At 37.5% G+C, this 14720-nt stretch overlaps 1 protein-coding gene across 3 annotated transcripts in view; it reads left to right on the top strand.

Moving 5' to 3' along the window:
• Positions 1-14720, top strand: part of LOC108288585 (probable ATP-dependent RNA helicase DDX60) — a 271788-nt gene that overhangs the window by 34587 nt on the left and 222481 nt on the right. For all 3 annotated transcript variants that reach the window (XM_017507564.2, XM_017507562.2, XM_017507565.2), the window contains 4 exons: positions 985-1098; positions 4394-4552; positions 8250-8391; positions 9455-9610. In XM_017507564.2, coding sequence (XP_017363053.1) covers positions 985-1098; positions 4394-4552; positions 8250-8391; positions 9455-9610 — 571 coding nt within the window. The remainder of the gene's footprint in view (positions 1-984; positions 1099-4393; positions 4553-8249; positions 8392-9454; positions 9611-14720) is intronic.

The following is a 14720-nucleotide window of genomic DNA, read 5'->3' on the forward strand; positions in this document are numbered from 1 at the left end:
TCATTGCAGCCTTGACCTCCCAGGCTCAAGTGATCCTTCCACCTCAGCTTCCTGAGTAGCTGGACCCTCAGGCATGTGCCACCATGCCTGCCTAATTTTTTATTTTATGTAGAGATGATGTCTCATTTTATTACCCAGGCTGGTTTTGAACTCCTGGGCTCAAGTGATCCTCCTACCTTGGCTTCCCAAAGTTTTGGGATTACAGCTGTGAGCCACCATGCCCAGACTGTATATATATTTTTAGTATACATTTCATTAAGATTATTATGTATTTTCTTGTCATTAAGAATTTTTCATAAATGTAATGTTTTCTTAGTGTTAGACATTTAAATTACTTCAAAATTTTGGCTGTTATAAATAATGTTATAATGAACATTTTGATGTATAAGATTTTTGTACACATATTGGATTATTATTCCTCTATTCTAAATTCCCAGAAATTCAAAACTGGATCATAAGGTATCAACATATTTAATGATCTTGATGGATGTTGTCAAAGAGCTTTGCAGAAATTCTATACCTACCTGTACTTTCATCTTTAATCTATAAGATAGTTGACTCACCACACAATTTTCAATGTTGCGTGATATTATTTTAAAAATTTTGATATATTGACATTTATAACAAGATATCTAATTATTGTTCTAACATGTATTTCTCTCATTTTTAGTAAAATTGAATGATTTTATTTTTATTAATAATCTGTTTCCTCCTTTGTGAATCGTTTGTTCATATTTTAGTAAATTTTAATGTCTTATTGTGTTATTTAATTTACATATTTTGGTTTTCATATTTCTCTGTCATATTGATTATAATTAATTTTCAATTTTTGATCATTAAAATAATCATACATTTTTAAACATAAACGTTTAAAGTTCTGTTTAGTTAAATCTATACAATCTGTTTCTTACAAGCAAGAGCACTTATGAGTAAAAGAATATTTCTAAATAATTTGGCATTTGAAGAAATTTTCTTTCTTGATAGGCGTGTAGGACTCTATTTCTGCTTCAGCATCTGTGGCCAGAAGGATCGGACATCCGACGTGTTCTCTGCGTCACCTCATGTTCACTGTCCTTAAGAATGTACCACCGCATCTTAGTAAGTAAAAGGAACACAGCTGCCCAGCAGAAAGCTGTCATTCATGAAGTATAACTGGTGTCACTTCACTGGGTAGCATCAGATTCTCCACTGTTGACATACTCTTCGTTTCTGACTGCCGTTTTCTTCATTAGGAATTTACCCCCTTCCCCCAGCAATTTATATGTATTAAATACCAAAAAGGAGAGGAAAATTAGAATCTATATAGATAAGAATATTATGTTACATAATTTGGCATTTTTCTTTAAATTTAATGCACAGTACATTTTCTCTGGTGTTTCACTTAGTAGCTATTTAGCCCAGTTCTTCTAATAAACAGAGAAAGTGAGGAAGAAGAAAAGAAACAAATTGGAGGAGGACCCCACTATACCCTATGTTTCAGGCTCTTTGTGTACCTGATACCATGTAATCTCGCAGCAACTTTCCATATAGCGATTATCAATCACTCCTTCCTGTGGATTCAAGACTTTGAGACTGAGACTCCCTAACCTACTTGGAATCACATGGTAAAAGGCAGCCTGGATTTTGACTAGGTGGCTGGCTCCACAGCTTGTAGTGATTCTGCTTTGTTAAGTCATGTATTTAAAAAATAGTTCTGTTATTGTTTATTAGTATCACTGAGACTAGAGAGATTCTGAATTTTTAAAATTGTTTTCGGCATATAGGGCCCTTTAGGAATCTTTTGAGGAACATGGATTTTCCCCTCTAGTATATGCATTTGCATAAGTACACACACACGCGCATACACATGCACACGAAGTTTGTTTGCAGTCTAAATATCTATGTGTTTCAGGCTGAAAAATTCTGTTCCTAAAACAAACAGCCACGAAAGAAAGAGAGAGAGAATAAAAAAAGAAAAGAGAAAGGAAAGAAAGAAAAAGAAAGGAAAAATATGCCTGTACAAGGCTCAAGGAATTAGTATTCTGTAGGAGAAAACTGTCCATTTCTTAAATCTGTCAGCATGTTTTCACAAAGTATTTACTTTGCATATGGAAATAACGTCATGCCAAAAATAAACATATTTGGGGAGAGAGAAGAAATAGGATATCTACACCTCTTGATCACACATATCTTGAAAGGCAATTTTAATGTCCCTTTGAAATAACTAGAAAAGTTTCAGACCTCTATTTCCACTTGGATTTGTCATAGACCTCTCAAATTTAGGATTTCTGCACCCAAACTCCTTAAACTTCTCCATCCCAACAAATGATAACAATGTCCTTCTAGTTGCTCAAAAAAAAAAAAAAAAAAGGTGTTAACGCTTCAGGAGCACCATGGAGAATGGAGAGAGCAGTGAGCTTTTTGTGCTTCTTCCTTCTTGATTCTTTCTTTAGTTTGAATTTCGCATCTTTGATTTTATTTTGACTGATAAAACATTTATTAATTCCCTCTGCTAAGATTGTTGATTGTCTAACGTGTGCTAATAGCTGCTTTCAAATTACAGAACTGTGATGTTATGAAGACTATCTAATAATACGTGTTATTAATAATAGGTAATGTAATAGGTATGATAATAATAGGTAATATTAATAATAATAGGTAACGCAGCTTACTATGTATTGGTGACGTGCTAGATATTTTACATGTCTGATCTCATTTAGTTTTTCCAGAAACCCTATGAGAAAGTGTACTGTTCCTATCCCAATTTTTTACATATAGGAGAACTGACTCATGTAGTGTCTTGACTGGAGTCACATGGTTTTCAGAGCCCAGATCCTGAATTATTGTGCAATAGTCTTTTCAATGTAGGAGATACAACACTTCAATATTTTAATTTAATATGTCATACAGTAAATCTTAGCTATATAGATTTATCTGAAATTGTGACTTTAAATACTTTAATTTTTGAAGATTCACTCTAAAAAATGAAACACTTAAAAACTTTATATTCTTTCAGCATGATTGTCAGAATTTTAAGGGCACGCTTAAAAATGATAATTACCTTAACATATTCACTTTTATTGCTAGGCTGAAAAATGTGCTGTGAGTGGAAGTGTGAATAGCACAGGTCATAGGTTTAAAAGTTGGTTTCTCAGCCGGGCATGGTGGCTCACACCTGTAATCCCAGTACTTTGGGAGGCCGAGGCAGGCGGATCACGAGGTCAAGAGATTGAGACCGTCCTGGCCAACATGGTGAAACCCTGTCTCTACTAAAAATACAAAAATTAGCTGGGCATGGTGGCATGCGCCTGTAGTCGCAGCTACTCGGGAGTCTGAGTCAGGAGAACTATTGCTTGAATCCAGGAGGCAGAGGTTGCAGTGAGCCGAGATCGCACCACTGCACTCCAACCTGGCGCTTGGCAACAGAGAAACACTCTGTCTCAAAAAAAAAAATACATACATACATACATAAAAATAAAAACAAATAAAAACTATGTAAAAACAATACCAGATATATTTGCAAACATGTTAGTTCTACCTTTTTGTCTTCTTTCTTACATGATTTAGAGATGGATAGGGACCACTATCTCGTTTGACTCTCCCTCACTCTGCTTGCCTATTGTCTTTGGAAAAATATTTTCNAAAAAAAAAAAAAACAGTTGGTTTCTCACAAAAGTTCATATTTACTAATTTGCTTCTTTCTTACATGATTTAGAGATGGATAGGGACCACTATCTCGTTTGACTCTCCCTCACTCTGCTTGCCTATTGTCTTTGGAAAAATATTTTCATATGACCATGCACGATGCTTTTAGTGGTTCTAATTTTTAAAAATGAACATATTGAACCCAAGTCAATCTCCTTTAATTTCAGTTACCTCTAATTTTGCTCTATGAAGATACCCAGATTGTTTACTTTCCATGTGATAACCCTTCATATATTTGAAAATAGTTGTGAAGTCTCTGCCACAGGAGGTGAAACTGGTCCATTTCCTTCCCCGTTTTCTCATTCAATATGTTTTACAGATAGATTCCCATCCTGGATTTCTCACCCTGAACATGCCATGGGTTTGTGGTTATTACTCTTAACTCTCTGAAATACCAGAGCATTTTACATGGGGCTCTGTCAATGCTCAGACTTCTGGATCAGGGACTTCCTTTTCTGTCAACTCATAAAGTTTGGCTTCACTGAAAATCCTAAGAAATGCATTATGTGAACTGCTAAACTTGGAGTTTTCTCTCCCTCCTTCCTCTCTGCTTCTGTATCAATGCAGCCAAGGTTTTGTATGCAGAAGGGGACTTTCTCAAAAATGTAAATGTAAGACTTTGATGATGTGTATCTTCATGGAGTGCCTATTTTAATGCCATTTCACAGTATGACATTGTGGCTGTTCTCATCTTCTTTATTGTATGCAGGTGTGCTGTAATCACCTATCCCTGCAGGAGGTGGAAGATTTCTGCAGACTGCATTGCCTCTGTGTGGCTTTTCAACTCCACTTACCCCTTTCACAGAGAGCTTGTTCTCGAGTCATCACATCCTCTTGGATTAGGGCCAGTGATTCTTTCTTAAAAATGGTAAACATGCTTTGTTTATTTTTTGTTTCAATGTGAGAAGTGAAAACCATGATCACCTTTAAAACTAGAGTTATACTGGAATATTGCCAGATCTAATTAGCTGATACATCAATTACGTCTTATTTTCAACAACTTCTATTTTTGGTAGTGTAATGAGGAACACCACAATACATCTGTTTATCTGTTTTGTTGAATCATGAGAGCCTTCCTCTTTTTCCTTCCTATCTCTGATGAGATCTTGTTTTTGTATAATCAATCATAGAAAATTGATTGACATTGTATTCTCTTTGTAGAGAAACTCAGGAAAAGCATTTGTGAATTTTTCTGTTTATAATAAAAATATATTAAAGGAAAGTTAACAATTGAAGAAAAATTAATAATATGTACTCTCCCACTGCCCAAATTAATGCTGTTAACTGTTAATATTTTGGCTTAATTTCTTTCATTTTTTATTCTAGAGCATAGGGTTTCTTTTATGGCTGCAATCATGCTATATATACTACATATTATTTTATTGTAAAAACATTTTCACTTTTGGTTAGCATAATTTTTTTAATTTTTAGTTTTTGCAAGTGCATAGGAGATGTACATATTTATGGAGTGCATGAAATGTTTTGATGCAGGCATGCAATGCATAATAATCACATCATGGAGAATGGGGTATCCATTCACTCAAGCTGGTTAGCATAATTTTGATGGCTAATAAATGTGTGAATGATTTTATTGTAGTTTACTTAATCGTGCCTCTATAATGGGACATTAGGATCATTTGAAGTTTTTGTATCATAAATGCTGGGATTTGGGGTTTAAAGTTTTCCTCTTATTTATAATTAACTACTTTGAATAGATATTCTGAAATGGGAAAAGAGATGATTAGCCAAAAAGGTAGGGAAAATTTGAGGATCTCAATAGATATTGTCAAATTGTTATCAGGGACATTTTAAAACCCATTGGTCAGGAAGCCAGTCCAGACATGCATATTCACTGTAATCGGCACCAAGGAAGGAGTGGAGAAAAATACAGACTCGTTTCTCTTCTTCTTCCATGGAACTTCAGTTTGCATTATTGAATAAGCAGTAAAATAATTACAAAGGTGGATATGCAGGAGGAACTAATGAATGCTTTGGAAACTAATGATTAAGAGACACAACTCAGTCTGGAAAGGTTGACCTCTCTGAAGAAGTGAAGAGAAGTGAAATGACTTATGAGCTGAAGGATGAGTAATGGTTAGCTGGGGGAAAGGAAGAGGAAAAGGTTTTCCAGAGAGGACGGAGCACTTGCGAATGCCCCAAGGAGCTGAGATATGTTCAGTGTGACCAAAGAGGAGAAAAGCTGATGGAGCTGAGGAGGGAGTAGAAGAAAATTCAGTATAGTACTTGTTGTCTCTGTGTTAAGGACTTAGGAAATCATAAGAGTAATGAGAAGTGATTGAAGGGTTTCCAGCTGTAATTGACATTTTAGTTTAAGAGTTCTTTGGCTAAAGTGCATAGAGCTCATTGTAGATATCCAAACGTAGCAGTGAGGAAGCCATGTGGTGAACACATGGTGATAATGATAACATGGCTAAAAAGTTGGTGGCAATTGGAATAAGTAGAAGTTGAAGATGTGAGAGTTCTTTAGGCTTTGAAACTGACAAGGTTAAGTAATGAATAGGTTATGAGGCAGAAGGGAGAAGGAAGAGTCCAAGATGACTTTCAGGTTTCTGGTTAGGTCAACTGTGTGGATGCTGCCACTGAAGAAGAACATTTTGGGTAGGAAAATAATGAGTTTGGGAAATACTGAGTTTCAGGTGGTGGCAATGAGACTTCCAAAGGAAGTATCTAGAAGGCAGTTTAAATATTCTTTGGACTGAAAATAAAAATCTGGGACTCAGTAGCCCATGAATGCTTCTGAACACCATGCCAGTTATGTGTTTTTCTAGGGAAAATGAGAGGACATGTTGGTTCAGAGTCCAGAGATATTCCAGAATTCATTGGTCAGGTAGAAGTTTAAGAATTAGAAAAAGACACTGAAAAAGACTGGTGAAGATAGATGGGAGAAAATCTAGGAAAATATGTTATTTCAAAAAGAAGGGAGTGGTTTATAGTGTCACATTCTACAGATAATGTGAGGATGTTGACAGAAAATTCAGTGGCTTTAATTTAATGGCATGAAAGTCAAGACCAATTATAATTATTGTTTAGAGATAAGGTCTTGCTCTGTTGCCCAAGCTGGAGTGCTGTGGCATGACAATAGCTCACTGCAGCCTCAACTTCCCAGGCTCAAGAGATCCTCCCACCTCAACCTCTGTAATTGCTGGGACTATAGGCATGCCTAGCTAATTTTATTATGGTCATGTTGCCCAGGCTGGTCTTGAATGCCTGGGGGAAAACAATCCTTCTGCCTTGGCCTCCCAAAGTGTTGGGGTTTTAGGTATGAACCATGGTAACTAGCCAAGGCTAATTATTATTAAGAGCTGTTTCAGTAGAGTGGTGGGGTACAATATCTATGGAATATTCAGCAATAATGAGTGGATGGTTATAAAATAAAGGCAGTGGAGGCAACTCTTTCCTTGGAGTTGGTCTTAGTTCACCTGTAATCTTTTTTTTTTTTTTTTTTTTCTGAGGGAGACTGGAGTTTTATTATTACTCAAATCAGTCTCCCAGAGCATTTGGAGATCAGATATTTTAAGGTCAACTTGGTGGGTGGGGGAAGTGAGTGAGCTGAGAGTGCTGATTGGTCAGGTCAGGGATGAAATCCTAGGGAGCTGAACCTGTCTTCTTGCCCTGAGTCAATTCTTGAATGGGGGTCACAAGATCAGATGAGCCAATTTATAGATCTGGGTGGTGTCAGCTGATCTGTCAATTGCAGTGTCTGCAAAATATCTCAAGCACCGGCTTAGATTTTACAATAGTGATATTATCCCCAAGGAGCAATACTGGGGAGGGACAGAATCTTGTAGCCTCCAGCTGCATGACTCTCAAACCATAATTTCTAATCTTTTGACTAATTTGTTAGTCCTGCAAAGGCAGTCTAGGCCCCAAGAATGAAGGGGGTTTGTTTTGAGAAAGGGCTGTTATCATCTTTGTTTCAAACTATAAACTATAAACTAAGTTCCTTCCAAAGTTAGTTCAGCCTACGCCCAGGAATGAACAAGGACAGCTTGGAGGTTAGAAGCAAGATGGAGTTAGTCAGGTCAGATCTCTTTCACCATGTCAGTCATCATTTTGCAATGGCGGTTTCAATCCCTCCTTTTAACACTTTAATATTAAGATATTGGCTAAAGATGATGGAAAAAGGGCAAAGCCCACTCTAACTTCTTCTTGCTTACCAGGGGTGTAGTGGGGGTAAGTGTTGACCCCAAAGTAAGAGGAGTGGAACCACTCTGCAACTGCCTGAATGTACTCATGCAGGTCTGGCTGGGATTCCAGGACCTGGATGACAAAGATGTTAGTGTTAGTACCACGTTAAGGGAACGGTGTACTGTAAGGTAAATAATGAGTACTAGGATAAGCAGTGCAATTCCCAGTTTTAAAAGTAAAGACTGGAAAGCGTTAGTTTGGGTACTTGTAGACTGCCATCTGTAATCTTCACAGTTGTAACGACTTTATCATTCCCCCCAGAAAGGTCTCTTGTGACCTAGCTTACAGGGGGTTAACCATGAGTATGAAATTATTCCATGACTCCCTGCTAATAATGTTTTCTCTTTAATTTTCAGAACAAGTGGTGTGAACATTTCATTTTAGGCAACTTAAACATTTTGGGATCCTGGAATCTGGATTTAAAACATGTTTCTGACTTACATGATGAGCAATTGTTAAAGAATATTGCCTTTCACTATGAATTTGAAAGTACTCAAGGTAATACCTTAATATATATTAACATTGTATCATAAAATTTATATAAAACCCTTACAGATTTTCCAGTGCATACCACAGCAACATTTTGTTTCTTGAAAACATTTGTTTGTATGTGTATATACTTTTTACATATTTTATTTTTTCTTCACTTAATAGCATTTGAAAATGTGTTTAAGCTATGACATATTAGTAATTAATAGTTATATTTTTTATTTAAATGGTAGATTAATGATATTTTATAACACTGACTGTAATTAGTGTAATCTTTTCATTATTTTTGAACATTTAAGGATGTTCTGCATTTATCCTAAAATTAAATGAAACTGCATTTTGGTATGTATGTAATTTTTGTCCTCCTTTGAATTTTTTTTAGGGTAACTTACCTAGAGTGGCTTACATTGTCAGAGAATAATAAGACGTTTCAAAATATATTTTTCCCAAGTGAATATTATTGAAGTTTCTTGACCTCTGGCATTTAATTCTTTTAGATGACAAACATTTGAATAAGCTGACTGTGTAAAATGTAGCAAATTTTACTAGTTGTAACAAAATTCTCACCCTCTTCCTATTCTGTAAACTCTTTAAAAACTTATTTTTCAATTAGTTTTTAAAGTTGCAAGCTTATACGTAGCATGTTGTTCTTCATTATTTGATGGAATAATTATATATTTATCATTAGCATTATTTAATAAGGACTATGATTAAACTGGGGATATTCCTTTGTTAATTATTTTTGGGGGGTGGGGAGGGCATCTTGGTACGTTGCCCAGATGGTCTTGAACTCTTGGGCTCAAGCGATCCTCCCACCTCAGCCTCCCTAGTAGCTGGAACCACAGGCCCATGTCACAGCGCCTGGCTCTTTATTAAATTTAAAGAGAAAATGATTTTTAGAAACTACTATCATAGTGTCATGATGAGTTTTCATGCATGTCTACTGTGTTACTTGAAGTTTCCATATTTGATAATCTTCCCAGAGCTCTATAGATTTATTCACGAAAGATGCTGTGTGTGTGTCTGCACGTGTATGACTTTTAAGATTTTAATATTTTTTATTGTTATGCAGAACCACATTTGAATTTGGGAAATTCCATTAAGAGGGATTATGAACACCTGTGGAATTTTGTGTCACAGCTGGTTAAAGAATTTGATGTTGGAAAGTCTTTTCCTGTGAGAACAAGAACACAACATTTTCTTACAGAAAAGGAATCAGTCATTCAAGGTATTAAATGGCTACAGTAAAGTGGAACAAAAGCACGTTTATCCTGAACAACTTTTAGAAGTCTTAATAATTCATTTCTTCCAATTGTAAATAATTTGCCTTCACTGTGCTTTCTTGTTTACCTCTTAATCAAAGTATAAAATACATATAATAATGTGGTTAAAGTAAACCAGTGTGTAGAGTAAGGCCTGGTGAAATTTTGCACAGATCTATACATCTGTGTGATAACCACCCGATCAAGACAGAGGACATTCCCAGCACCTCAGGAGAAAGTTCTGTCGCCACTTCCCAATCCATCCTCCTCCTCCTTTCATCCCTTTAACAGACTTCAATATGATGTCTTGGTTTTTTCTGCTTTGAACTTCATTAGAATGGAATCATATAGTATATATTCTTTCTATTTTTTTCCCTCTCAGTATAGTGTCCAAGACATTCCTGCCTGTTGTATGTACCATTATGCTTAAAAGTTTTTGCTGTGAACTGTCTCTTTTAATATATTTCATTCTGTCCATTTGGATCATTTCCTAGCTATTGGCTATTGAATTGTTGAATAAGCAGTAAAATGATTGGTTTGGAAACAATGATTAAGAAACACAGCCCAGTCTGGAAAGGTTGACCTCTCTGAAGAAGTGAGGAGAAGTGAAATGACTCATGATCTGAAGGATGAGTAATGATTAGCTGGGGAAAGGGAAGAGGGAAAAGTTTTCCAGAGAAGACATATAGCACTTGTGAATGCCCAAAGGAGCTGAGGTATGTTCAGTGTGACCAGAGAGGAGAAAAGCTGATGAAGCTGAGGAGGTGTACTCGTTGGGTCTTAAGGACATAGGAAATCATAAGAGTAATGAGAAGTGATTGAAGGGTAAAGCTGTTGTGAATATTCTTACATATAACTTTAGGTAGATATATGCATATATTCACTTCAAGTATATACATAGAAATGCAGCTTTATGAATTACTGTCCAAATATTTTATAAGGTGGTAGTTCCAAGTTAAACTTCCACCTTCCATATGGGCATTTTAGAATTTCGGAATTGCTTCCCAGCCTTGTTAATCTTTTTTTAAATTTTTTATTTTTGTGAGACAGAGTCTCACTCTGTTGCCCAGGCTGGAGTGCGGAGGTACCAACATAGCTCACTGTATCCTTGAACTCCTGGCCTCAAGCAAACTTTCCACCTTGGCCTCCCAAACTGCTGGGATTACAGGTGTATGCCATCATGCCGAGTCTATTGTTAGCCTTTTTTATTTTGCCATTCTAATGGGGGTGTGGGGGTAGCTCATTATGATTTTAATTTGCATTTTCTTGGACTTTTCATCTGTTATTGGCCATTTGAATATCCTCTTGTGAAATGTCTGCTCAAGTCTTTTGCTCATTTATAAAGTATAGGTCATGAGTATTTCACAAGTCTATGATTGATCTTGAATTTACTTTTGTACGGTGTGAGAGAGGGATTATTTCCTCACTGTCTATTTTCTTTCATTAGTTTATCCTTAAGCCTTGTTTATCTTTGAACCAATATTAAAGTTAATTATGGTCGTTCTATAAGAAATTGATTTTGGTAGTATACATGCTCCAACTTTGTTCTTTTGAAGATTGTTTAGTTTGTTCTGAGTCCTTTGCATTTTCATTTAAATTTTGTAATTGGCTGCTGACATGTTGATTATTGTTGCATTGAATTGAAGACCCATTTGGGAAGTGTATCGGTCAGGTTTCTACCAGATAAAGAGAGCTAGTAGGATACATGTATTAAGAGATTTATTGTAGGGAATTGCCTTACGTGATTATAGGGACTGGCTAGGCAAGTCTTAAGGAAGACTATAGGGCAGGTCTTAAGGAAGGAGAGGCTGGAACTCTGGGGCATGAGCTGAAGCTGCAGTCCACAGGTAGAATTTGTTCTGTTTCAGGGAAACCTCAGTTCTGCACTCAGGGACTTGGAGATGATTGGATAGCCTCATCTAGATTATTTAGGATAGTCTTCTTTACTTAAAGCAAATAAATCCTAGCCTTTAAGCCCATCTACAAATACTTTTCCAACAACATCCAGATTCCTGCTTGATTGGATAGGGAACTGTAGTCTAATGAAGTTAACCCCTAAAACTGACCATTTCAGTCTACCTCTTGTCATCTGAACACCCATATACATATCCTTACACCATACTTAATCTTCCAATAAAAACACTCACAAAATCACACTTGTGCTTAACATGATACAACTATCCTGTGTACAACCAAAAACTTGTTAACTCTTCCTTCAAAACACAATGCTAAGTTCTTGGGTGATTTTCACTCTTCTGCTTGGATAACCTGTAATCTAAATACTGTGACACAAAGCACGTTATTATGACTACATTGTATGTAAACTGATAAAAGAAGAAAACAAAAATACCTGCTTAATATGTATATGTATTCAAGACAAAATAAGGAAGAAATATTCCTAACTATTCCAGTCCTCATTTCTGCAACTGGTCACATGGTCATAGCCGTCTATGGCCGCCTCCTCCTCCCTTGACCTATTACCTACTCCCTTTGCAGTCAGCAAGCCCCGCAGCTGGTCATGGTTCTTTGCCTGAGGTACACCTTTTCCAGGGCTGTCACAAGGCACAACAAGCTGGTGGCTTACAGCAACAGAAGTTTATTCTCTTTTTAAAATTTTATTTATTTATTTATTTATTTTTTGAGACCAGTCTCACCCTGTCACCAAAGCTGGAGTGCAATAGTGTGATCTCAGCTTGCTGCAACCTCTGCCTCCTAGGTTCAAGCAATTCTCCTGCCTCAGCCTCCCAAGTAGCTTGGATTACGGGGCACGCTGCCATGCCCGACCAATGTTTTGTATTTTTAGTAGAGATGGGGTTTCATCATGTTCCCCAGGTTGGTCTTGAACTCCTGAGCTCAGGCAATCCACCCACCTCAGTCTCCCAAAGTGCTAGGATTACAGGCGTAAGCCACTGTGTCTGCCCAGAAGTTTATTCTCTTACAGGTCTGGAGGTTAATGTCTGAAATCAAAATTGGTTTCTTCTGGAGGCTCTGAATTAAAAACCATACTGTTAATGGAAAAATCAAACTTTGTAAAATATTTTAAAGAGGTTTATTTTGAGCTAATATTGGTGACTATAGCCTAGGGAAAAGACAATCCCAAGAAGCCTTGAGGAAGTGGCCCTGAGTTGGTTGGATTACAGCTTGGTTTTATAAATTTCAGGGAGGCAGGAGTTACAGGCAAAGACATAAATCAATACAGGGGAGGTAAACACTGGCCCCCAAAGGCAGGGTATCTTGAAGCAGGGGCTTACAGATTATAGGTAGATTTGGAGATGCTTTCATTTGCAATTGGTTAAAGGAACAAAGCTTTGCCTGAAAACCTGGGGCCAGGTGCGGTGGCTCACGCCTGTAATCCTAGCACTTTGGTAGGATGAGGCAGGCGGATCCTGAGGTCAGGAAATCGAGACCATCCTGGCTAACATGGTGAAATGCTGTCTTTACTAAAAATACAAAAAATTAGCTGGGCGTACTGGCAGGTGCCTGTAGTCCCAGCTACTCAGGAGGCTGAGGCAGGAGAATCGCTTGAAACTTGAACCCAGGAGGCAGTGAGATGAGACTGTGCCACTACCCATGTTCAAGTCCTAATTCCCACTACATGTGAATGTGAACTTACTTTGAAATAGGGTCTTTGCAGACGAAATTAAGTTAAGATAAGGTTATTCCGGTTAGGGTGAGGCCTAATGTAATGACTGCTATTCTGATAAGAACAGGGGAACTTGAAGGCAGACCCAGAGAATAAGTGTTCTGTAAGTCCAAGGATGGTGGTTTTGGCAGAAGCACTGCATGCAGGGAAGGTCACTAGATCCAGAGGGAAGCCATCTGGTATGATCAACCTGCAATCATGTCAGCCTGGACATGTTGCAGAGCCTTCTCTTGTTCTTGGCTCCAATAAAAAAACTAGCAGCTTTTCAGGTCAGTTGATAAATAAGCCAGAATAGCACACGTAAGTGAGAAATATGTTGCCTTCCAAATTCACAAAGGCCCCTCAGGCATTATAATTTATTATAGGAGGGTTCAGGTGCAACAACCACCCTTCGCCTAAGAGAGGCTATCTTGATATGCTCCACACCATTGGACTCGTACACATTTTGCAGAGGTGGAACATCCTTGAAATTCTGTTCCATTCATTTTCCACCATCAACAAATTTTGCTCAGATGGAAAGTCTGAATTTTTGCTGAATTTATTTCCCATTTTTGACATCCAAGTGTCTTATCGGTATGTCAAGTAGTGTCTACTTCTTATTCAGTAGATCCGAGCAGTATAATATCAACTATCTGATGGACCAGTGAGATGCTTTGTAGAAGAAAAAATTTTCTTCTAGAAAAATCCCCTGGGGTCTAAATTATGACATTGTGCTTGGGTAGGACAGTGAAGGTATATTTTCTGGCCTTCCCAGCTGAAAGAAAACTGTTGCTGGTGGCCTTTATTAACAGGTAGAGAAAAAAGTATTTGCCAACTCAGGAGCTGCATACCTGGTACCTGGAGTTGTATCGTTTCACTCAAACAATAAAACTATCTCTGGAACAGCAGCTGCGGTTGGAGTCATCATAGGACTAAATTTACAGGAATCTACTAGCAATCTCCAGAATCCATCTGTCTTTCTGCATGGGCCAAATAGTCAAGTTGAATGTGGGTGTGAGGAAAATCACCACTCCTGTACTTTTCAAGTCCTTAACGGTGGCATTAATCTCTGCAAACCCTCCAGGCATGCAGTATTACTTTTGCCTTACGATTTTTCTAAGTATAGGCAGTTCTAGTGGCTTCTATAAGCCCTTGTTCTACAGGTCAGGGGACCAACTTGGGGATTTGTCTAGTTGCTGAGTATGCTGTTCCAGTTATGCATTCTGAAACTGGTGAAATAAACCGCACGATAGATTCAGGGACTCACTGTGAGATGAACTTGAGAGAAGACTTCATCAGTCACCTGACCTCCACAAGCTCTTACTGACTGGGGGCCGAGCTTGGGGGGCACAGTGACATTCTGGGTCTCCTGGAATTGGTGCCAGTTCAGAACCAATATCCAGTAATCCTCTGAAAAGTTGGATGGTTTCCCTTTCTCCAGTGGACAGTCGCCC

Source organism: Cebus imitator, unplaced genomic scaffold, assembly GCF_001604975.1.
Source record: "Cebus imitator isolate Cc_AM_T3 unplaced genomic scaffold, Cebus_imitator-1.0 Scaffold378, whole genome shotgun sequence".
In the NCBI taxonomy this organism is placed as follows: Eukaryota; Metazoa; Chordata; class Mammalia; order Primates; family Cebidae; genus Cebus; species Cebus imitator.